General features: G+C 51.0%; 6 protein-coding genes across 6 annotated transcripts; 3 read left to right on the top strand and 3 right to left on the bottom strand.

Annotated features, from left to right (window-relative positions):
* Positions 1–246: 246 nt before the first annotated feature.
* ASPGLDRAFT_115217 (nucleoporin family protein) lies at positions 247–7204 on the top strand (the record flags this gene model as incomplete). Its single annotated transcript, XM_022539672.1, has 6 exons — positions 247–337; positions 635–739; positions 1036–4922; positions 5077–5310; positions 5360–7033; positions 7091–7204. 6 exons carry the CDS (start codon positions 247–249, stop codon positions 7202–7204), a joined length of 6105 nt encoding a protein of 2034 aa, XP_022405839.1.
* Positions 7205–7644: 440 nt separating this feature from the next.
* On the top strand, positions 7645–9866 carry ASPGLDRAFT_209121 (putative MFS transporter). Its single transcript, XM_022543064.1, has 3 exons — positions 7645–7739; positions 7818–8972; positions 9023–9866. The coding sequence occupies exons 2-3, from the start codon at positions 7837–7839 to the stop codon at positions 9618–9620; spliced, it is 1734 nt and encodes a 577-aa protein (XP_022405838.1). The 5' UTR covers positions 7645–7739; positions 7818–7836; the 3' UTR covers positions 9621–9866.
* A 179-nt stretch (positions 9867–10045) lies between these two features.
* On the bottom strand, positions 10046–11983 carry ASPGLDRAFT_41120 (NADH-quinone oxidoreductase subunit NuoF). The gene is made up of 3 exons (XM_022545340.1): positions 11626–11983; positions 11448–11519; positions 10046–11384 (listed from the first exon to the last, which is right to left on the bottom strand). Exons 1-3 carry the CDS (start codon positions 11884–11886, stop codon positions 10224–10226), a joined length of 1494 nt encoding a protein of 497 aa, XP_022405837.1. The 5' UTR covers positions 11887–11983; the 3' UTR covers positions 10046–10223.
* Positions 11984–12063: 80 nt separating this feature from the next.
* On the bottom strand, positions 12064–14338 carry ASPGLDRAFT_41119 (SET domain protein). Its single transcript, XM_022545339.1, has 3 exons — positions 13778–14338; positions 13468–13724; positions 12064–13414 (listed from the first exon to the last, which is right to left on the bottom strand). Exons 1-3 carry the CDS (start codon positions 14290–14292, stop codon positions 12165–12167), a joined length of 2022 nt encoding a protein of 673 aa, XP_022405836.1. The 5' UTR covers positions 14293–14338; the 3' UTR covers positions 12064–12164.
* A 3598-nt stretch (positions 14339–17936) lies between these two features.
* Positions 17937–21772, bottom strand: ASPGLDRAFT_62739 (uncharacterized protein; the record flags this gene model as incomplete). The annotated part of the gene is made up of 4 exons (XM_022548570.1): positions 17937–18614; positions 19039–19716; positions 19781–21037; positions 21116–21772. 4 exons carry the CDS (start codon positions 21770–21772, stop codon positions 17937–17939), a joined length of 3270 nt encoding a protein of 1089 aa, XP_022405835.1.
* A 440-nt stretch (positions 21773–22212) lies between these two features.
* ASPGLDRAFT_209068 (uncharacterized protein) lies at positions 22213–22781 on the top strand. Its single transcript, XM_022543063.1, has one exon. It carries the CDS (start codon positions 22402–22404, stop codon positions 22684–22686), a length of 285 nt encoding a protein of 94 aa, XP_022405834.1. The 5' UTR covers positions 22213–22401; the 3' UTR covers positions 22687–22781.
* The last annotated feature ends 305 nt before the right edge of the window (positions 22782–23086 follow it).

Below are 23086 nucleotides of genomic sequence, written 5' to 3'. Positions count from 1 at the left end.
GAAGGGGAAAGGGGACTGAAAAAACAGAACTGAAGTTTTTGCGCGTCATCTCGACTTGCACAGCTTCAATTTCTGACGACACTTCTATCCTCTGGCTTTTCTTTCGCAGACTTATCTTCTACTTCTATTCTTCGAATCCTTGTGTATCTCTTATTAGTACTACTTCATTTAATATCGTGCCGCGTTCTCTCGAACCTGCGAACGGATGAATCCATAATCTGAACGAACAACCACGACGAAGCAAACATGTCTTTCGGATTCGGAGGATTCGGTCAGAATAACCAGAGCTCCGGCTTTGGCACGGGCTCAGGATTTGGAGGAACGAGTACCGGTGGAGGTAGGTTTTTTCACTTGCTGCGCGACCCCGTCCATTCACTCCCCATTTTACCCCCTCTGTTTTCTTCCTACTTGCGCGCTCCTTGAGACACATCCAAATGTACGCTGGTGCTCCTCGATGTCGAATCCGCCACAATCCGCAGCCACAGCTCCAACAGTTACAGCAAAAGACAAACGATTTACATCCTTAAGCGCGGAATGGAATTCCTTCGACACTGAGCGACACAGCGACATCCAAAAGCATCCAAGAAAAATCAGGTTCATGACAGTCTCTGACCGCATCATCCCCGTCATCTAGGCTTTGGATCATCCACATCATCTCCGTTTGGTGGTGGCGGTACTACTGGTAGCACCGGCGGTGGCCTTTTTGGGAATACCTCCAGTAGCTTCGGTTCCGGTGGTGGTATGTGCTTGTTGACTACACCCTCATGAGCTTGACGACTCTTTTCTTTCGACGGATTTTTGCGGCATGGACTCTCCGAGTGGCGCCTCACACGACTGCTATCTCCATACTCGATGTCCTTCCGGGGAAGCTGACATCTCCAAACTTTTCTGGATTTTGGAATACCTACATCACGACCGACAGAACGACTGGATAGGCCGCCGGGGATCTGTGTCCAAGGATCCGCTTTCTTAATTTTCATTTTTGAAGTAGCAAACATTGCACATCTCCGATACTAACATGCGATTTTTCTGCAGGATTCGGTGCGCAAAATCAATCCAACTCACTATTTGGAAGCCAAAACCGCGCCGGTGGCTTCGGCACGGGCACGGGCACGGGCACGGGCACGGGCACGGGTACGGGTACGGGCACTTCGTCCGGTGGAGGCCTCTTTGGCAGTGGTACCTCTACCACTGGAGGTGCTGGGTTTGGTGGCAGCGGCGGTGGCTTCGGATCGAGCAACACTGGCGGTGGTTTCGGCAGCTCAGGTGGTGGGCTCGGAAGCTCAGGTGGTGGGCTATTTGGTAACAAGACCGGCGGAGGCTTTGGTACTGGAACAAGCGGGTTTGGCACAGGCGGTGGCGGATTTGGAGCAGCAGCAGGGAGTGCCACTGGTGGTTTTGGCGGTGGAACAGGAACTGCCTTCAACCAACCTGTTCCTCCATCCGATGGTACTGCCAGCACTCCATTCAGCCCTTTCACCGAGAAAGACAACAGTTCCAACGTGACCAACCACTACCAAAGCATTTCGTTCATGCAGCCCTACAACAAGTATTCCTTCGAGGAGTTGCGATTGGGTGATTATAACGGAGGCCGTCGTTTCGGAAATGGAAGTGGTCAAGCTGGCGCTTTCGGTACCTCTGCGTTTGGCGGATCCGGCTTTGGCACACAACCCACACAACCCGCACAACCCGCACAACCCACAGGGGGCTTTGGCAACACCGCCGCCTCGCCATTCGGGGGCAGCACCAGCGCTCCTTCTGCGTTTGGTACCCAGACCCAGACCGCCGGTGGCTTTGGAAATGCGGGCAGCTCCTTGTTCGGCGGTCAACAACAAAAGCCCGCAACGTCTCTGTTCGGAGGAGGGGCCCCTACCGGAACTTCCCAGCCAAGCATGTTTGGCAACAACACTTCTACTACTGGCGGTTTCGGAAGCAGCGCAGGAGCTGGGACTGGCGGCTTCGGCGCCGGCACCGGCACTGGCAGCTCGTTGTTTGGCAATAACAACCAACAGCAACAACAAAGTAAGCCGTTATTTGGCGCCGGGGCCACTGGAGCTACTGGAACTGGCACTGGCACTGGCACTGGCACTGGGTTCGGCTTCGGTAACCAGCAAACTACTTCAGCCAGCCCGTTTGGAGGCACTCCGGCTACAGCTTCGCCATTTGGCGGCACCCAGCAGACTGGAACCAGTGCCTTTGGCGGCGGCTTTGGCGGCCAGAATCAGACTCAGAACAAGGGGGGGTTGTTTGGCGGTGGTGCTGGTGGCTTCGGCACGGGCACTCAACAGCAACCACCCACCGGTGGCGGTGGTCTCTTTGGAGGGGGTGCTGGTGGTACGACAGGTTCGTCCCTCTTTGGGCAGAACAATCAACAAAACCAACAGCAAAACACCGGTAGTTCGCTTTTCGGAGGCGGTACTCAGCAAACTGGAACTGGAGGCGGCCTTTTTGGAGGTGGCGCCCAACAACCGCAGCAACAGAAACCAGGTCTCTTCGGCTCGTCGACAACGGGCACGGGTACTGGCGCTAGCCCATTCGGGGGCGGGGGCTTTGGTAGCACCCAAAACCAGCCAACTGGAGCTAGCAGCTTGCTCGGTGGTGGTGCTGCCCAGAACCAGCAGCAACAACAGAAACCAAGTCTGTTTGGTAACACAGGCACGGGAAGTTCCTTGTTCGGCGGCGGTAGCCAGAACACAGCCCCCCAGGGTGCTGGCGCTTCGATGTTTGGTAACACCCAGAGCCAGCAGCCTCAGACGGGAGGATTGGGGAGCAGTCTGTTTGGTGCCTCCCAGCAACCTCAACAACAGCAGCCGCAGCAACCAACGCCAGGTAGTTTGCAGGCTTCCCTTTTCGATGGCAACCCCTACGGAAACCAATCCATTTTCTCTGGCCTGCCTGGGCCAAGCGCCCCAAGCCCCGGTCCCCTGGCCACGCCTTTGTCCTCCTCTATGAAGCAAAAGCAACGAACCCCTCTGCCTGTTCACAAGACCACTCCCAGTGCTTCCACCCGTCTTGCCACGCCGCCAAAGCGAGGATATGGTTTCTCTTATTCCACTTACGGGTCGCCCTCTAGTTCCACGAACACGTCAAACGGTCTTGGAGGCAGCCTGATTGGCGGTGGTAGCATGCGCGGAAGCCTCAATGGCGGTAGCTTCAACCGCAGCTTCAGCAAGAGCTTCTCCACTAGCAACCTGCGCAAGAGCTTTGACCCTGATACGGATAGCGTCTTGTCTCCTGGTGCTCTTTCCTCTGGCACCAACCGTCTGTCCAGTGGTGGTCTCAAGCGACTTACCATTGACCGCAGCTTGAGAAACGACCTCTTCGCTCGCCCCACTAGCACATCGCCTGCTCCTATTACCAACGGTGAGGACTCCGCTCAGCCAACCGACAAGGGCAAGAAGAGAGTTAGTTTCGATTCTGCAGCCTCCAAGACCCCCGATGGCTCTGGCGGTGAGCTGGTTGCGGCAGAGGTTGAAAGCGCGGAACCAACTCCCGAGGAGCTTGGTTTCCTGCGCTCCGTCCGCAAGAGTGGCAGCATGAACGGAACCAGCAGTTCCAAGTCGTCGTTTGATGGCGCAGAATCTGCCAAGGAACTCCCGGCCGTCCCAGAGGATGCAGAGCAATCCGTCATCACGGATGGCGAGACCAGACTTCCATTTACACCCGGTGCAGACCCTAAACCCGGTGATTACTGGATGAAGCCTTCTCGTGCTGAGCTCAGCAAATTGCCCCGTGAGCAGCTGAAGAGCTTTGTAGGCCTCATTGTTGGACGTCAACGCTGTGGTCAAGTGACCTTTGATGAACCCGTTGACTTGACAACCGTCGACCTGGACCAAATTTTCGGAGGTCTTGTGGAGATTAACGTGAGAAAGATCACGGTGTACCCTGATGAGGCCATCAAGCCCCCGATGGGCAAAGGTCTTAACGTCCCGTCGACTCTCCGGATTGAGAACTCCTGGCCTCGTGGCCGTGACAGGAAATCGCCATCTCCCGTGACCAGCGGTCCCCTCTTCGAGAGGCACATTGACCGCTTGAGGAAGGTCGTGAATGCTGAGTTCGTTGACTACGAGACAGAGACTGGAACATGGGTTTTCCGGGTGCCTCACTACACTACCTATGGCCTCGATTATGATAGCGAGGACGAAGAAGAAGCAGGTGAGGGCCTCAACCAAAGCACTGTTAGTAGTGCGGCTCCTGACACTCCGACTCCGAAGGCTCCGGCAACTGCCAATTTCGATCAGACGGTGACATCCACCTTCTCTACTGACGACTCGTTTGTTGGTTCCGTAGCCGGGGTGGACGATGACACATTCGATTTCAAGAAGCGCAAGATGGTTCCCGGGGCGTTTGGCGTTCAGGAGATGGAGGTGGAGGAAGAACAACAATCGGCCGATGGCGAAGAAGAGGGTTCTTTTTTAGGGGAAAGCTCCACGGGTTCAACTACTGAGCAAGAAGGCGGCTATGAAGATGCCACCGTGAGCCAGCAGTCTGGCGAATCAGATGTTGAATTGGATGAAGATCAGGAAATGGATATGGCGGGCGCCTTTCCGAGCCTTCGTCCCACCGTGGAGCGCCAGGTTTCTCCAAGCACCGACAGTTACATGGAGAACCAGCCCTCGCTTAAGCCTTGGAACACACCGGCCAAGGCTCGCCTTAATCTGAGTGGTGATTGGGCTGAGCAGCTGCAACGAACAATCAGCCCTAGGAAGCAGAATCGTGACGCACTCCGTGAGATTCAAGGAAATGCTTTCAACGACCGACCTTTGCATGATACTACACCCACCAAGAAGTCGACTGCGGAGGCCCAATCGAAGGGATTTGCGACCAGCATTGATTTGATGAATTCTTTGTTCCAACAGCCACGAAAGCAACAAATTCAGTCTCCTTTGAAGGTGCACAATGTACAACATACTGGTGTTGAGGTTTGATTTCCCCCTCTTTTCTTTTATCTTTCATTTCATTTGCGATTTGTTGTCTTTGCCTGTTGCTGTAACAATATGATGTATTTAAGTTGGATGACATTATATACACTCCAGATAGTTGAATCATAAGCTAAACTGTTCTTCTTTCTTTTAGTGGCCTTATCACAAGCAACCAAAGACCTTTGCTGGTGAATCGAACGAGTTGAGTCGCGACGATATTGCTTTCCATCACTCATTTAAGCCGCGGTGGGGTCCGATGGATTCCCTTATTACGGTCAAGAACGAGATGAAGGATACTCAGGCTGAGAATGAACGATGGGAGCAGGGAATCCCTATCACTAGCGAGAACAGAGACATCATCGTCTTGGCCTACGACAAGGCCCCAGAGGTAGGTCTATTCGCACTTTGACCGGGAGTTCACAACTGACAATATACAGTCTGGTGACATGCTTGACGCACAAAAGCAACAGTCGACTATCAATCGCGTTGATGGCATTCCCTTCGCCCGTCTGCCTCAGGCTGATTTCCGACGTTTCACCCAGATTTCCTCTGTCTCGGCACAATCCGATAGCGAGCGACTTGTCTGGCAACTGGCCAATGTGCTGTTCAACGAAGACATCGAGGATGATCTCTCTGCAACGGTTCCTGTTCAACTTCGATCAAAGTATGCGGCTCGTATCAAGAAAGATCGACTTAGCCGCTTGTGGGAAAGTCTTGTTAGCCAGAAGCTTGTTCGTGATTTGGAACGCGCTTCTTCGCCTGAGGAGCGTGCCTTATATTTGCTGAGCGCACACCGAATCGAGGAGGCTTGCAAGGTCCTGATGGTGAATCAGAATTTCCGCCTGGCCACCTTGGTTGCGCAGATCGGTCGTGACCCCACGACTCGTGCGGATATGGCTCAACAGGTTGAGATGTGGCGTCAGCACAACGTGTACTCGGAGATGAGCGAGCCTGTCCGTGCGCTTTACGAGCTGCTTGCTGGTAATGCTCTTCGCAGCGAGGGTAAATCGAACGGTGCCCTGGAGGACCGCGCTTCTACATTTACGGTTACCGAGCGGTTTGAGCTGGATTGGTTCCAGGCGTTTGGTCTCCGTCTTTGGTACTCCATCACTGACGATGAGCCCCTCGAGGTTGCCGTGTCCAAGTTCCTTGACGAATTGAGCGTTGGGGGCGAGCCTGCTCACCCGTGCCCCTCTCATTTTGATGATGCCGGAGTGATGCACACAACGCCTGATTCGCTTGGTCGAGAATCTCCGCTCTGGGTTCTAATCAAGGTCTACTGTGTGCTCACCGGCACTACCAAGGGTGACAGTCTTGCTGCACTCGAATTTCCCGCTGCTCTCCTACCCGAGTCTGTTTCGGGAGACCGATTGTCCAACCGCCTGTCTTTCCAGCTGTACCAACTGCTCACAGCCGCAGTGGGGCAGAACCAACACTTCAATGTCAGCACTGCTCAAGCAGATCAGTTGGTATGGGACTACGCGTGGGAACTTAGCGTCGGCGGTCAATTGGAGAACGCCATGTTTGTCCTTCTGCACCTTTCTCGGCCATCTGACCGCGAGCGCGCCATCAAGGAGACGCTCGCACGATTCGCCCCGCAACTTCCCGACCCTGTTACAGCAGATGGTTCCCTCGATGCTGCCTGGCAGTACTTCTCCAACGAGCTGCAGATCCCTGAGGCTTGGATCTGGGTTGCCAAGGCCTTGTGTGCTCGTGACGCCGGCGACGCTGCCCGTGAAGTCGACTGTCTGATCCGTGGCAAGAACTGGAACGATGCACACGCCACTTTCTGTCGCATCGTGGGTCCTACTGCGGTCATCGAAGGAGACTACGCGACTTTGGAGACATTGATTTCTGGCTTTGGCGATGGACCTGAACGCAAGGTCAGAGGATGGGCTAGTGGCGGAGGTGTTTATGAAGACTTCCTGCGTCTCGCTACTGCCAAGGGTGGAAAGCGGGATCCAGCTCGGTTGAACCGTCTGGTGAATGCGTTGGTTATGATGGGTGAGAAAGTTGGAAAGGGATCGAGTGTTGAAGGATTGGAGGAACGGGTTGCATTTAAGGAGATGAGCCGTGCTGTTGCCGGGTGGACTGCTCAGGAGGACGCGAATGTGAGTGCCTTTCCCTTCGAAACCAGCTTTTCTGATGATGTTGCTAACGAGTCTCAGGCTGTCGAATTGTCTTCCGTCCTCAGCCTGCCGCTTACTGGCGATGCGCGTGTTATGCAAACGGCCGATATGAGTCGTCGATATTACAGCGTGATCATGGCCGGTGGCTACTAGAAAAGAAATTTTAAAAAACAAAGACAGGAGGAAGATGGGAACGGAGAAGAGACACCTGTATTATGAAAATGTTTGCTTATTACTTCTTGTGTATTAGGGCGAGCGACGATGACTTGTGTGTAATCGATATGGTTTTGTTTTTCCCTTTCTGGTGCCTTAGGTTTAGATAGACAATGATAATGGAATACCAACATGATCTCACCCTCCCATCATTCACTGCTCGCGTCTAGACCCCCCACTGCCGGTCCAGGCTCCATCCCGGCCCCGGAGAGTGTCTCATTGGCACCTGCCTTAAGAGCCATGCCGGTACCGGGAAGAGTATGTATACAGAGACATCTTCGCATTACACAGCATGTGAAGACGCCTCTTTTCTTGTGCATCACAGAATCCCATTCTCCTATTCTATTCCTGCGTTGTATCACTATTGATAGTCAGCGTTAAGCGTTCGTCTTCCATCTCCAACGCTTCTATCCGCATCTCAGAGTCAACTCGTTGGACAACGCCTCGAATCGTCTATCCCCGGAGGTCACGGTAGGTGAGTATCCTTGTCCTCGTCTGGGCTTCTGTGTTCCCTTGTTCTTGCCCTCTTTGACTGACTCTGTTTCCGGTTCAGACCCCTAACGGGAGCAACGATGGAGAACGAAAGGCGCAAAGAATCAGATAGCACGATGGCGTCGCTGTCGACCTCTCACACGGTGAAGGACACCACCCCAGACATCGTTGAATGCAAAACCGACGGCGGATCAAGTCAGGACCACCGTGGAAGTGAGAATGATGGCAAATGTGATTGTGAACAGGCAGACAAAGAACCCTCAACCCTTGAAGCACAGCCAGCAGACGAGCAAACACCAGTTCACTCAGCCTTCACCAAGAATGAGAAACGCTTCATTATCTCAATGATCTCCATGGCTTCCTTTTTCTCGCCTCTGTCTGGCCAGATCTATTACCCCGTCATGCCAACCCTCGTCCGCAACTACCATCTGACGACGGCTCTCGTTAATCTTACGGTGACGACGTACATGATTCTACAGGGTCTGGCACCAAGTTTTATGGGCACGTTTGCGGACTCAGGTGGTCGACGGCCGGCATACATACTGGCGTTTGTCATCTACACTGCGGCGAATATAGGGCTGGCAGTGCAGGATAGCTTTGCAGCATTACTTGTACTGCGTTGCCTTCAGAGTGCGGGGAGTAGTGGTACAGTGTCGTTTGGATACGGCGTCGTGTCAGATATCGCTACCCCATCTGAACGAGGACGGTTCGTTGGCCCCATGGCAGCAGGTGTCATGGTAGCACCAGCCCTAGGTCCTGTCATCGGAGGTATCCTGGCAAAGTTCCTCGGCTGGCGCAGCGTATTCTGGTTCCTGGTGATTATCAGTGGCGGATACCTGGTCGTCTTCGCCATTATGATGCCCGAGACTGCACGCAGGGTTGTTGGGAATGGCAGCGTACCCCCCAAAGAGTGGTGGAGGATGTCGTTGATCCAGTACCTTGCTGAGCGTCGTCGAGTGAAAAAGATGTCGGCTGAAGAGCGAGAAGGACATGAAGAGCAGCAGTTGGCATTGAGCAATAATGCGAGTCATACAAGAAAGCTTAAGTTTCCGAATCCGCTGGAGACGTTTGCGATTCTGCTGGAGAAGGATGCGTTGATTATCATCACGTTTATTGGAATAGTGATGTTCGCGAACATTGCGCTGTTGACCAGCACGCCCAATATTTTCACGAAGTTATATGGGTTCAATGATCTTCAGATTGGTTTGTGTTTTCTGTAAGCCCCCCTTCCCTCTCCAATCATTATTCCAACGCTAACAGAGACAGTCCCCTCGGAACCAGCGCCTGTCTTGCCGCCATCCTCAACGGCAGACTCCTCGATTGGAACTACCGCCGTACAGCAACCCGCCTGGGCTTTCACATCGACCGCAAAAAAGGCGATGACATCCGCACCTTTCCCATAGAAAAGACCCGCCTCCAGACCTTCTTCCCGCTGATGTCCGTCGGCATCCTCACTTACCTCCCCTACGGCTGGGTTCTACAGAAGCGCGCACCGCTCGTGGCACCTCTAATCCTACAGTTCATTATCGGGTTCTGCTTCGTTGCTGCGCTTAACACACTCAACACTTTGATCGTGGATCTGTTCCCAGATCGGTCTGCCACTGCAGCTGCGGCGAATAATCTGGTTAGATGTTGGTTGGGAGCTGTGGGCGCGGCGTTGATTGATCAGATGCTTAGGGGAATGGGTGGGGGATGGTGTTTTACGTTTTTAGGGTTGGTTATGGCGGTTGGGTTAGGATTTGTGTCGTTGGAGGGGAAGTATGGGATGGAGTGGCGAGAGCAGAGGCGTGTGAAGATGGAGAAGAAGAAGGAAAAGAAAGAGAGGAAGGAAGAGAAGAAGCAGGAGGAACAAATAAAGGGCTAGGAGGGGGGCCAGGAACAGCAGCAGAATGGGACTATTTCTGGCACTGGTAATTCGTAAAAGGATGTTATGCTTTGGATGGCTTAATGATGAAACATTGTTTAACGGTTTGGGTGTTTAGACACCAATGATCAATTTACCGGGCATTTTTTAGAGTACTTGGACTTTCCCTTTCCGCTCCGAGTTCAGATACTGGTGTGATTGCGAGGGCTGCCACTAATGTTGGGGTTGAGGCTCTGGGGGATGGGCTTGGACGGGGCAAGGTTGTGATTCTTAAATGGCATTGATATTATCAGGCTCGGTGCTGGTTTTTTCTTGTATCTGTAATAATTTTATGGTCTGTTTATTATATAACTTCTTGATTACCCTGTAGGGCATAGGTAAATCTACTCTTGACAACACACCACAGTTAACAAAAGGAAATATAATTGCTACCATAGAACTGACTGTACATGAACAAACCTAAACAGACAAGGAATAAAAAAAAAAATGTAAATGGCAAAACACGCCAATCCTGCTCATACACGATCAACACATCACTTTATCTTTATGAGAATGCTCTTTCATCCTTTTTCTTCTTCCATTCAATATAGGAGAAAAAATATTTTACATGCCAGGAGAAATCAACTTGCCCTCAGCCCTGGTGTTAGGGTGCCAGCCACCGGCATAAGGCTGAGCACCATTAAGCTCCTTCTGGTACTCCTGGATTCTAGCCTCGATTTCGGGACGGAAGTGACGGATGAGACCCTGGATGGGCCAGGCGAAGGCCTCACCAAGGGCACAGATGGTGTGACCCTCGACCTGCTTGGTCAACTCCTGGAGCATGTCGATCTCGCGTTCCTTGGCCTTGCCAGACTCGAGACGTTGCATCATCTGCAAAGTCCACTTGCTTCCCTCACGGCAGGGCGTGCACTGACCGCAAGACTCGTGCTTGTAGAAGCTCGACAGACGACCGATCGCGCGGACAATGTCGGTGCTCTTGTCCATGACAACAACGGCGGCGGTACCCAGACCGGTCTGGGAGTCCTTCAAGGCATCGAAGTCCATGAGCTGGTCATCACAGACGGTCTTGGGGATGACAGGAGTCGACGATCCACCGGGGATGACGGCAAGCAGGTTGTCCCAGCCACCACGCACACCACCGCAGTGCTTCTCGATAAGCTCACGCAGAGGGATGGACATCTCCTCCTCGACGGTACAGGGGTTGTTGACATTGCCGGAGATACAGAAAAGCTTGGTACCAGCGTTACGCTCACGACCGAACGACGAGAACCAGCTAGGTCCACGGCGCATGATAGTGGGGGCGACGGCAACGGTCTCGACGTTGGTGACGGTACTAGGGCATCCGAAAACACCGACGGCAGCGGGGAACGGAGGCTTCAAACGGGGCTTGCCGGCCTTGCCTTCAATGGACTCGATGAGCGAAGTCTCTTCACCACAGATATAGGCACCCATTCCACGGTGGATGTAAACGTCGAAGTCGTAGCCGGTACCACAGGCGTTCTTTCCGATCAGACCGGCCTGGTAGGCCTCGTTAATGGCGCGCTGGAGGACGGTGGCTTCGTGGTAGAATTCACCACGGATGTAAATGTAGGCAGCGTTGGCGTTCATGGCACGTCCGACGACCAGACAGCCTTCAATAAGCTTCTGGGGGTCTTTCCGCATAATCTCACGGTCCTTGCACGTTCCGGGCTCACCCTCATCGGCGTTGACAACAAGGTAACGGGGTCTAGGGTCCTTGTCCCAGTCCTTGAAGTTCATGAAAGACTATACCACGCATATATAGTTAGGATATTTTTCCTTAGACCAAAAGTCTACTCCACCACTTACGTATTTCAGGCCCGACGGGAAACCGGCACCACCACGACCACGAAGACCGGAAGCCTTGAGTTCTCCAATAAGCTGTAGAGACAAAAATATATCAGCACCTATAATTCCCTTTCATCCATTGTCCCAGAATGACCCTCAATGTCTTCGAATGCACCGTCGGGCAGAGGGATCTGCTTACCCAGTCATGACCCTTCAAAACCATATCCTTGGTCTTATACCAATCTCCATACTTCATCGCAGACTTCAGATCCGCCCCATGGTGTCCGTAAAGGTTTGTGAATATCCGATCCTGGTCCTTCAGACCGCCATGACGATGTACCGGGGGAGCGTTCTCCTGGACGGTCGCGAAGGAACGGACTGCGGCGCCCTGGGCTCGGACGGAGCGGGAGGAGAGGTTGGTGAGGGAGGAAGACGAAGGAGCCGCCGCTCGAGATATCATGGTGGAGGAGGGATATGTGACACGCCCAATGGCTTGCGCGGGGAGAGGTGGAGGAGGGAGGACGAGAGAGGTTGAGGTTGGCGATGGTCTGCCGTTGGAGCCTCAGTTTGCGCTTGCTGAATATCCGCTTTTGGACGGTTGTTGATTGGCCGTGGGTCACGTGGTGCTGAATAATCCCATTGGCATGAACAACGCAACGGCTGTGATTTGACGATACAACATTGATTATTCTTTGGCATTTCTATTCATCACCTATTTAAACAGTTATATTATGGTGTCTACTGTCCAGACTCATCCTGCGGAATGTAAAGATACGATACTGTCGACAGCATCACTTGTCCCGAGCCCCCCGCGGACAACATCTGCAATGGGTCATCGGGCGCTTGGACGGACTCCTGCTCGACCAACATCCACGCCCATCGGATCCAATTGGGAGAAAGCCACCAGTTATCGCCCTTCCAATCTCCGGTAAACGCAGCCAAATCGTCGAACACTGCCTGATTTCGAGTCCTCATTGTCTCGAGCACCTCTTCGTCAAACAAGCTGGCCAATTGTTCATCGTCTTCGTCCTCGAGCATCCAAGCGACGTCATCAGGAGGCGGGGGATAGTTTTCGAGGAGGAAGCGGGCCCATTTTGCCAGACGCGGGGAGAGTTCCGATGTGTCGGGAGCCGCGCGATAGACCGCTGTGATAAAACAGACAAAAATTGGGAAGACGAAGGGAGATGACTCGCCGCTGCCCCTCAGCATGGGAATTGCCCGTTCCGTAGTCGTCAAGATGGTTTGAAGGGAGGATGTGCACGGTTGCCGCATCTTGTCTGGGAGGGTGTTGTACAAGTCGTTGAGGGTAAAAAGCTCCCCGTTGGCTGTGAGAATCGACGGGCGTTCCAGGATTCTCACACGGATGCGAGACACAATTTCTTCGGAGAATTTGCCCGCAGGCACACGGGCCATGTGGGCAACGAGGATAATCTTGGTCTGTTCCCAGGTTCCAGTGTAGCCATGCTGTTGCGCCCGGTTAAGGGTCCATGCAGCGATGATCAAAGCAGTCTCGGAGATCATGATCTGGCTATCACGGTAGATTTTCCCGTGAGTTTGCTTGATGTTCTTCGGTTCTTCCAAGTCTCCTGCGGAAGCTTTTAACTTGACCACATGCGTAATCAACTCGATGATGATCTGGCTTATTGCTGCGAGAATCGTGCGCGAGGTTCCATATTGATTAGGGATCCGGATGCCCTGTTCAGATATCTCAAGCGACTCGAGTTCTCGGTCGTTTGCGGCCAGAATGGAAACGGCGTTGAAAAGCGCAGGTGAGAAGATCGAATGCTCCATAGGCGTATCAGGGGCAAGCAGAGGGTAGAAGATGTTGAAGACGTAGTATGGGTCGTCTGTTTCCTTTGCCACTTCCGGATACATCTGTCGTTGCGCAAGTTTGGCTTCATACAGCGGGCTCCCTGGTGGTGCTCGTAGACTGACGATGCGATAGTCGCACAGGTTATTGCTCAAGCAGAAGCCGTAGTTCACCATCACTGCAACCGTTAGTCGGGACATTCATGAAGTAGTTCATAGTGAGAGTACTCACACTGCTCATTGTTCCGTGGTCCGTAGTTATTTGCAATCTCTTCACCAGCAGCCACATCTTCCAGAGTCAAAAAGAAAACATCATTGTCGCCAGCACGCCATTCGACCTTGGCCAGAGGACGATGGTTTAGAATATCAATGAAGGGCAGAAGGACCGACACTTCCTCGGTCAGGACCTCTTCGGGAATTGCCTCCGACAGCACCTTGGACGAGAACGCACGGGAGACAAAGATGGTCGAGGCCCAAAGATACAGGTCCCTTCGAACAATAAGTCTTCTGAACAATTTCTTAACAAATGCACAATCACTTACCATGTATACCGCTCCACATCCTCAAACCCCACCTTCCATAACTCCTCCACACCATGCTCATACTTATCCTTGAACAACTTCATCTTCTGCTGCCTGGCCCCCAACAAACTTGTCCCATCCAACCACTCCAGATCACCCTCCTCATAGTACAACAGCGTCGTCAACGAACCCGGCTGCGGCAGCGTCCGAATATACGGCGCCCAATACCCCTCCGCACCCAGCAAATACTGTCCCATCAAAAAGAACACAGATGCCTCCTCGGGTCCAACGGCATCCATGAATTCCCGCGGAAAATGCACGCCATGTGCGGAGAAAGTGGACGCATCACCATCTCCGGCGGGCCGGTGGTCAATAGCGTTGAAGTAGGACATGGTTGATGAAAGAGGAGTCTTGATGATGCGGGTCTCCTTGGGGATGCGATCTTGCCAGTCCTTTCGGACTTGCAGGTGGACTCCTCGAGCGTCATCTCTGGCTAATTGAATGCTCTCGTGAAGGTGACCGTCTTGTTGGGCCATCCATTGGAGAAGCGAGGTGTATGCTTCTAGGGGGTCTTCGTTAGGTCTATGAATAAATTAGCTTGGAACATAAACTATCAATATAATTGCAATAATGATCATCCATCAATTCTCCTTGTGTTTTCCCCGAGTTTATAAACCGATTCCGGTAAAATAGCGGGGAAGGAGACAACTTACTGTAACGAACCCGGCATGGGTTTTGTCTCATCTGCCATATTCAATTGATGATTCTTGAGTCTTATGAGGCTTAAATTAGAGACTCTCTTCACTGCTGAGACCTAAGAGGGTCGTTGAAGTGATGGAGGGGCAGCAGAAAGATCCGATCAATGATGGATGCGGCGTCCCACTTTTTTCTGAAGTTTTTTTTCTACTGGAGTACTATAAGTAGACGTCAATTCATTTATTTCGGCGTGAAATGATTCTCTATTACCTATATTTAGTTTTAATTGGAAGCATATGCCTATTTTGATTCATTTTATTGCTCATGACAATGTATATCCGTCCGTCATTTTTTGCGTTTAGTTTGACATACAATGAGCCTATGCTAGGCGATCGATGCGAGTTCAATTCTTTTGAGTTTGATACATTGCTGTCACCTAAGAAGAGTTATAGTACTATATACGCTTGCTTGGCTGCTTCAACTTGCACGGTCAATTCCCTGTCGTGGTGCTTCGACGAACTCGATGCCTACTTAGAAGGGTTTGCTTCAGCCCAGGCTGCTTCGCTGCATGAAGGGGCTGTGGTGCTCAGTGATCTTGACAACACACCGAAGTAGCTGACAAGCAGCTGCATGTAGTTTGAGACTGTAACAGTCAGTATCTATGGCAACCTGCTTTGGTCTTACACTGTACGCCATATGTCAACCATGCCATGTATATCCCAGAGAGCAAAACCAGTATCGAATAGGGATTGTAAGACGTATCCCGGCTAACGTGTGTAGGACGCCTTGAGCTGGCCCCGGCCCGCTACATGAATCAAACGTTAAGGACGTGTTTCCGTCCGGCAGCGTATTACTCGAATCTGACCCGTCCCGGACCTGTCGCTTTTCTTGGGATTCCTAAAGACCGAGATATTTGCGGAATGTTTTGCTATTGGCTCGTGCATGTTCAGGAAAGGTCGCATGCTCAGCTATCTTTTGATATCCCTTCAGTGGTCACCAAGTCAGCCACATTATATCACGTGCCTTGTGTTTGTCTCGAGGACACAGCAGCCTCTGATTCCTCTTTCGCAGCAGTTACTTTTCTCCCATCCCCTTGATATCAAGGTACTCGAGAGCAATTTGACTCCGTTTCACACAATGCCATCATGTTTGATACCGTCCGTTGTACGAGCCATTCGCTACCCATTCATTGTTGTGCTCACAGCCTTGCGTGATTAAAAACGGTCAGCAAGTCGCTCAAAGGAGCAAGATGTGTCTTCTGAGTTGAACCAACGACGAGGGGAAAGGTAAATTTATCTCATTGCATGCCATTGACTGAGAAGATGCTTATATAAGAAGGCACGACCGTGCCAACAGATATAGAAAGCAGTCAACTTCCCTCCAACGTCAGGGTCATTACAATCAATCGATATTATCCTTCGGGTGTTTCAGAGATTATCGCCCGTAGTACCTGCCGTTTTATTGGCATTGTGGACGAATCGACAGTCATGAAGTACCCAAAAATTGAAGGCGATCATCAATGTCGTGAATGGCTTGAGATAGAGGCGAAGATATACGAGGCCGTCGGAAGTCATCCCCACATCCTTGGGTTCAAAGGTCTAAACGAACACGGTCTTCTGCTACAACGTGCTCACAACGATAACCTGCAATAGTATATTACCTCAGGCGCTGTTGTTTCTTTTAGCCGCTTGCTTGCACCAGTGCAGTTTTTGGTCGAGGCAATCGCGCACATCCACCAGACATGTCATCCACTGCGACATAGCCCTTCGGAACTTCTTACTTGACGATAATCTTGACCTTTTGCTTGCGGATTTCCAGGGAACGCTCAAGTCCGATTTACGAGGAGTAATTATACTGGACGGGCTTGCAAGAGGTGATTCAAAGTCATACATGCCTCAGAATGACAACGAGATGAGGTGAATGTGAAGGTTGATATTTTTGCATTTGGATCGGCCATCTACTTCATCATGACTGGGCATGAGATTTTTCCGGAGCTGGACACCTTGGAAGAGGAATAGGAAGAGGAATTGGAATCTCGGCTTAAAAAGGGCCAATTTCCTACTGACAACCATGTATGCTTTCATATCACAGATAAATGTTGGAGGCAACAGTATGAGCCCGCTAGTGAAATCGTTTTTGATATTTGGCAGATTAAAGCATCCCAAGAGAGCCCGGGGAGGCAACACAATGATGATATCGGGACAGAAGAATCCATTTCAAAGCAAGGTAGGAAGAAATGTTATCCTCTTTGTACCATGACGTCTTCTCTTCCATTTCCTATCTATCGACATCCACATTCTGAGTGTTACAAAAAGAAAAACAGAAGAAAGCACATCGCATTCAACCTGTACACTAGCCAAGATTCTCTTCCAAACATCAACAGTCGGGGCACTTCGCATGCCTCTTGGTAGTCATAACCATATGTATATCCTTGTATCCCGGAAAATCGGGCTTATTGCATGGCGGCTGGGGTTCTCGGTCCGTGACTATATGATTTGGCCTCGCGCTACATGCAATGTGCTTCGTGGTATAGACGTATACAACGCACATGTTGAAAGTTGATGATTTTGTACGCGGATATCCAACCTGCATTAAGTCAGCAGCAATATAACCTATCAGCAGGAAAGAGACAAGGCTTACGTTCGGTTTTGCAGACGGGGAAGCTTACAGAGTTTGACTATCAACTCAGATGGAAAGTAGAACAATCAACGAGGCGACGAGCATGATTTTATAATGGTTCCGGCGTCATGTCTAGCTACTCATCACCACCATGACCGCCATTTCGCATTTGAATCTTAACCGTGGACGGTTTGCTTCCAGTGAGTCAAGTTGGGCATCTCATGCAGTAATCATTGAGATTACAGATAGGCATCCGCGTGTCATAACTGGCGGGCAAAACTAGGATTTCCATTTAGACTAGCCGGGGCCCCATGTCCCTACATATTTTTCGTATTGACAAAATAAAATATGAGAACAATTGGCCATGACATGATGCATATCAATGCTTACGTGTTGGCTGCATTGCTGACTCGGGCACTCGATTGATTGCTATCTTGCCAATTAGGGTTTGTCCAGCACCGGAGCCGAGGGATGCATATATAATTGGATTGATACGCAATGCTATATGGCTTTGATATAGGATATGGCAACCTAGTGGTTTAGGGCAACACGTCCCTAGCGATTCCAGGGGAGGTTAAATCAGACTAAATGGAATACATAACTAGACCCTTCGGGAATTGGACATCGAAAATAAAAACTATAATTCCATGATGCCATCCAGATGCCATCCGACATAGAACATACATATGCCACCCCAGATCTAAAATAAATGGACCCAATAACAATCCCTTTCATCGAACCCAAGCATGCAAATGCCATCACAGAAGATGAAATATTTACAACGTAGTGTGCATTTAGTGTACAGGTCATATCATGATAGCACGTATACCACCGAAGTAAAGACAGTAATAACCGGCGCAGATATCTAGGTTTGGGAAGACGTCGAGTTCTTCCGTCCTGGTACCAGGATCTCGACTAACCCTTCATCCTCACCATCACTACTGTCATTCTGCTCGTCATCGTCGCCAAATGGTGATGCCCCAATGCGTGACCGCCGGAAGTCCTGGTATCGATTCGGATATCCCATTGACTCGTTAATGATGGCCTCATCATCGTCGTCTGAGTCCATCATCGTTGATCCCACAGAAGGTCCCACCATTTCGCCCATTTCATCATCGTCATCGTCGACCTCGAGAGGTGCGCGGTCGTTACGCCGTGTGCCTTCGAGCCGGTCATCATCGGATGAATTGGTCGAGAAGGAGTCAGGAGGGCTAAATCGGGCATCTGGGAAAGTGGGTGATGCGAAAGGTTCGTCTTTGAAATCTTCTGATGGGAATGCTGCGCCTTGGTCGTCGTTATTGCCGTCGTCCTCTAGCCCTGCAATCACAAATGGGTTGCTCGGCCATTGAGAGTCCGCGTTCTCATTATCGTTATCATTCGACCTATCCTCTTCTCCTTTGTTCTCGGTATTTCCTGTCGCTTGCTGTTTCTGAGCCGCCAGTCGGGCAGCGAGCTGTCGTCGAGCACGAGAAGGACCCGTGCTTAGAGGTGCCGGAGGCGGAGGGAGAATGGGAATAGGCTGACTTGAGGAGTTTTCAGATGACTGTAATAAACGTCAGTTTCTGGAATGATAAAAAAAAAAACGAAGGCGGCCGTAAAAGAGAAAAACATTCGTGCCTCGATGATGTTCAAATTGTATGGCAGGTCAATGCTAAGAGAAACCCAGAGGGTTATTGAGTGGTTGGGAACCGAAGAGAGTATATCATGATTTCAAGAAAATGAAGGAGATTCTGGATGGCCTCATATATGAATGCAAAGCGCTGCTAATAAAACGCCCTATGTATATGGTCCTTTCAGAGACCTCCATCATTCCTGTATCCATCATGCAAACCCCCCTAGTCCTCGAAATGAAATATACATATAATGGAGGGAGAGGGGAATAGAAACCAAACAAAAGGGTATGCTTAGATGCAAGGCTGTCACGAATCACGCATATCAACGTCAGAAAAGGAATAATAGTTACCCACATTCTCGCCTCCACCCTCAACGAATTCATGGCTAGCATTTCGGTCATCTTGGTCCTCCATCTCTTCGTCTTCGTCACTCGAACTTCCGAAGCCACTCAGAAGAGAATGGCCACCGCTGCCGCCTCCCAGACCAAACGCTCCACCAGAGACGCTTCCCTGGCTCATATCGAAGCCTTGAAAGTCAGACACATTGGCTCCGCCATTCAAGCCGGCTTCAACAAGGGCCGACGAGCCACCGAAACTTTGGCCCTGGCCAAGCATGGACTGTCGTTGCCCGATAGTCATGTCCGGCCGTACACCACCAAGGATAGCATTGTCACGCTCCCTTGTCTCAGACAGGGTTTGCTCAACATAATCGATCCAGTCGGGATTTAGCACGTATTCCATGACTGTGGGAGAGAGTAATTCAGGGGGGTGCCGCTCGGTGAACTTGACGACTTCTTCTGCGATGAGAGTCAAGTGACCCATGTAGCCAAGTCGGATCCGCTTGGCTTGCTGCACTTGATCATTCCGCTTTTGGCCTTCGTAGATCTGTTGCGAGATCCGTCCAGTCTCGAAAACATCAATGGCCAATACCCGGTTGTATCCACGGTCCATGTGTCCGTTGAATACTTGCTGAACAACATCGTAAACCACATTGTGAAGGAAGTTATTCCAAGGGAAACGGAAAAAGAAACCCTGCAACATCAAAGTCAGCTATTTCCGCTCAATTGTGCTGCGTTATAAGTGCATGTATACATACCAGAATTGTCGGCACCACCTTATGCTCCACAAACATGATTTTGAGGTAATCACCAACAACAGGTTGGCTGTTTATATCAGCTTGAGCAAATGGATGAAGTTTCAGTGCTGGGGCACTTTCCTTCTCCTGAGCCTGGTCCTGTTCAGCAGGCGCCTCAGTCTCGCCAGTAGTTGAAGGCCCTTCTTGCTGCTTAGAGGCAAATAGAGGAGCTGGGACGTCTTCCGGATTCGAAGACATTGGCGCAGAAGCTGGCTCTTGTTCCTTTGGCTCCTGTGTCTCCCGCTTGGCTGGTGGTTGGCCCTCATCGGTAGCTTCTTTCGAGCCTTCGCCTTCAAGCTTAATTTCACCCATTTGCTCAGTGAGACCAGAAGCAGTGGGTGACATTGGACCAGCTGCCTCTGAGGATGCCGGGTCTTTCTTCCCGGTAGCATCTTGCTCCTTGTTGACGAGAACGCTTGGTGCAGAGACGTCTTCAAAGCCCTCCTCTTCACCAGCATTCGTGACTTCGAGTGTCTTCACATCCTCCGGCGACCCCGAGCCAAGAACCGACGACCCGTTGACAAAATCGGAGGAATCATTAAAATCAACGCTGGAGAACCCTTCTCCGTGCACGTTGAAAGCGCCTTCCCGAACCAGCCGTTCGCGCTCGAGATCCCTCTCCCGAATGTAGTGCTCGCTTCCAGGTTGGTTCAAAAGACCCATGTTGCTGCAATGCAGTAATTCGGCCATCAATTCGCATGTTTTAAATCGGTCAAAGCCCAGCGGTTCGACCTTGGCGCCCCATGGAGAGGTGAGATCTGCTCTCTCCACCCTCTTCACCTGACCACCCTCGCTGACGGTATGTTTCGAGCTGTTGAGCAATGCCATGAAGTCCGGAATGTGCTGTCCAAATATTCGAAGCAGCATACCGAGATAGATCGGGTCGTATGTTGTCGGTATTGTACCAGGGGCGTTGATACCGGGCGGATCATAATCAGAGTTGTTCTTCCGAATAACCTCAATAATTATTCCCACCCCCACCGTTAGAGGATTTCCACCTTGCAGCATCGAGTTTATCAAGCTCTCCACACATGGCACGGATACTAATTCCCTCGTCAAGCTGTTAGGACCGATACACGAATCGTCGTTTTGAATTGCGTTGGCGGAGATGGTGATAATGGCCTTAATGAAGTCACCAGAAGAGGTTTGGACGGTTGCGGGGTATTCGGGGGAGAGGAAGGAGAGAAGAGTCGGGATCAAGCCTTGAGCTCTCAGCCACTATGAAGAGGAAATCGGGGAGAGTCAGTTTCGGGTTTCACTATTAATCTCCCCATGAAAGGTTTTGAAGACACTCACGTCTACAATGCCCTGGCCACCTTCAGTCTTTTCCAAACTGATGATCTTTAACAACAAATCCATGACCATCGGGTTATCAATATGCTGGAGAATCGCAGGCAGAATCCCGTCGAGGGATTTGAAGAATTCCAGCATATCCTCCGTCTTCCGATCGAACATAGTCTCGTTAACCTTCGTGAAATAACTTGCTTGGAGGGGATCCAAAGACGGAGGCCTCCTCAGGAAGTTCCAGAAACCCCGCAGGTGCTCCTGATTCAGCATAATGGATTCGATTATCGACCATGTCGGCGTCGAGAGAAGCTCGCATGCAACATAGGCATGTCTAAGGCGGTTGTTCTCCGCCCTTTCCAAGTCCTCCGGATTTAATGCCTCCTTAAGCGGATCGGTCGTCTTCTCTTTCCCCTCCTCGCCGGCGTTACTGTCGTCAAGTTCGTCCGCGTCATCATCGTCGTTCACCAGACTCGGTGCGATCACATAATCCATAAGCCGTTTCAAGACATTATCCTCTCGTAAGTACTCGATGAGCTTGTTATTATTTTGGTTCAATTCCTGGATCACCTCCGACTCGTCCAAGAGTTCTTCCAGGGACGCATCCGGCTTATCGAGCAGGGCATCGATGGTGGAGATACCGGCGTATCCACCAAACCGCCAAAACATGTTGGAATTATATAATTAGGACGGAAGAGCAGAAATGCGACGGAATAAAAAAAAAAAAAAACGGGGTATCGCAAGGACTTTTGTTGGCGTTTATCGCTTTCCTCGTCTCCAGAGGGATATCGTAACAGAGGTCTATATGGTACAAGGCGAAAAAAAGGGTACCTGGTTCTAAATCCTCATGTAATCGAAAAAGGGAATGAATCCAGCTCGTCGTTATAATTGAAGAAGAGGGGAGATGGGGAATCGTAGGCGGGAAAGAAATCGGGATCGAAACGGCCAAGCGCTGATATGAACAAGCAAGAGTTAGCAATCCGATTGATTCCATTGAAAGCATTACGCGCAACAATGACGCTGGAATGTAGTGAGCACGAGGGAATGCGGTAGCCAAGAGGGGGAGGGGGGGGGGGTTTAAAAGAGGCACAGATCAGGGAGAGATCTGGGGATAATGATGATGACAGCCGGACGCACATACCTTCGATACCCTCCAGGGAATGGCGGAACGAAAGAAAAGAAAAAAAACACAGATATTCGTATAGATTTTTCCGAGTCTCGAATGAAAATCGAGGAAGAGTCGTGAAGGAGAGAGAGGAAGAAGGAGAAGAGAAGAGGAGGGGAATGTCCAGGCCTGAATGGGGGGACAGACCGACAGCGGAACCCAAAAAGACCCTCGAGACCACCGGAATGCACGAATGCACCCACCACACACTGATACGCGCGCGGCCAGATCCGCCTTGGAAAAAAGCCACGAGGATTCGCACAGGGGTGTTTATGTATTATGTATTATTTTTGTGATTGTTGCTCTTTTTATCATGCAAGAGGGAGGTCGAGTTCTCAATATGTACGTCGGTTTCCGATCACTGCCCGAATCTGCGCGGCGGGGGGATGCTGTTCGAGCGGTGTTTCAGGTCAGATGACTAGGAATTGCGAAACAGGTATCCAGATAATGAGATAAAAGTTGTTTCGAATCATATTTTCTCAAATACAGGCCTATTTGACATTCTGAACTGGCTTATCGGTGCTTCGTACGGGATACCGAATTCTCCTCCCGGTATATTCCCTTACCCACCACACTTCGGTTCCAGTCTTGTACATCTCTCCAGCCCTATGACTTCCGAAACCTATGTTATCCCACGTTCTGTTCCTTCGACGCCAGGAGAATGCATCACACAGTTACTATCCCCAGTTTTCGTATCAAGCTGCGGTACCTTGGGTTATGGATATGAGTCGAGCACCCGACCCTTGAGCCCAGCTTACCCTGAAAGTGGGGCTCTTGGCACATGTGACCCCGAATTTAAAATCTCAGCATACCCTTTT

This window comes from Aspergillus glaucus, assembly GCF_001890805.1.
Source record: "Aspergillus glaucus CBS 516.65 unplaced genomic scaffold ASPGLscaffold_1, whole genome shotgun sequence".
Lineage (NCBI taxonomy): Eukaryota > Fungi > Ascomycota > Eurotiomycetes > Eurotiales > Aspergillaceae > Aspergillus > Aspergillus glaucus.
Note: the sequence above shows the minus strand (reverse complement) of the source record. Positions and strands in the feature narration are given on the sequence as shown.

What these genes read in the sequence shown, in the direction of transcription:
- ASPGLDRAFT_41120 (XM_022545340.1), bottom strand. Translation starts at nt 11,886, where the DNA reads ATGATATCTCGAGCGGCGGCTCCTTCGTCTTCCTCCCTCACCAACCTC. An exon ending in TTTTGAAGGGTCATGACTGG is followed by an intron (nt 11,520 to 11,625) that starts GTAAGCAGATCC and finishes TTGTCTCTACAG; the next exon opens with CTTATTGGAGAACTCAAGGC. An exon ending in TCCCGTCGGGCCTGAAATAC is followed by an intron (nt 11,385 to 11,447) that starts GTAAGTGGTGGA and finishes TGCGTGGTATAG; the next exon opens with TCTTTCATGAACTTCAAGGA.
- ASPGLDRAFT_209068 (XM_022543063.1), top strand. Translation starts at nt 22,402, where the DNA reads ATGGGGGGACAGACCGACAGCGGAACCCAAAAAGACCCTCGAGACCAC.
- ASPGLDRAFT_41119 (XM_022545339.1), bottom strand. Translation starts at nt 14,292, where the DNA reads ATGGCCCAACAAGACGGTCACCTTCACGAGAGCATTCAATTAGCCAGA. An exon ending in GATGTGGAGCGGTATACATG is followed by an intron (nt 13,725 to 13,777) that starts GTAAGTGATTGT and finishes TATTGTTCGAAG; the next exon opens with GGACCTGTATCTTTGGGCCT. An exon ending in ACCACGGAACAATGAGCAGT is followed by an intron (nt 13,415 to 13,467) that starts GTGAGTACTCTC and finishes TAACGGTTGCAG; the next exon opens with TGATGGTGAACTACGGCTTC.
- ASPGLDRAFT_209121 (XM_022543064.1), top strand. Translation starts at nt 7,837, where the DNA reads ATGGAGAACGAAAGGCGCAAAGAATCAGATAGCACGATGGCGTCGCTG. An exon ending in CAGATTGGTTTGTGTTTTCT is followed by an intron (nt 8,973 to 9,022) that starts GTAAGCCCCCCT and finishes TAACAGAGACAG; the next exon opens with TCCCCTCGGAACCAGCGCCT.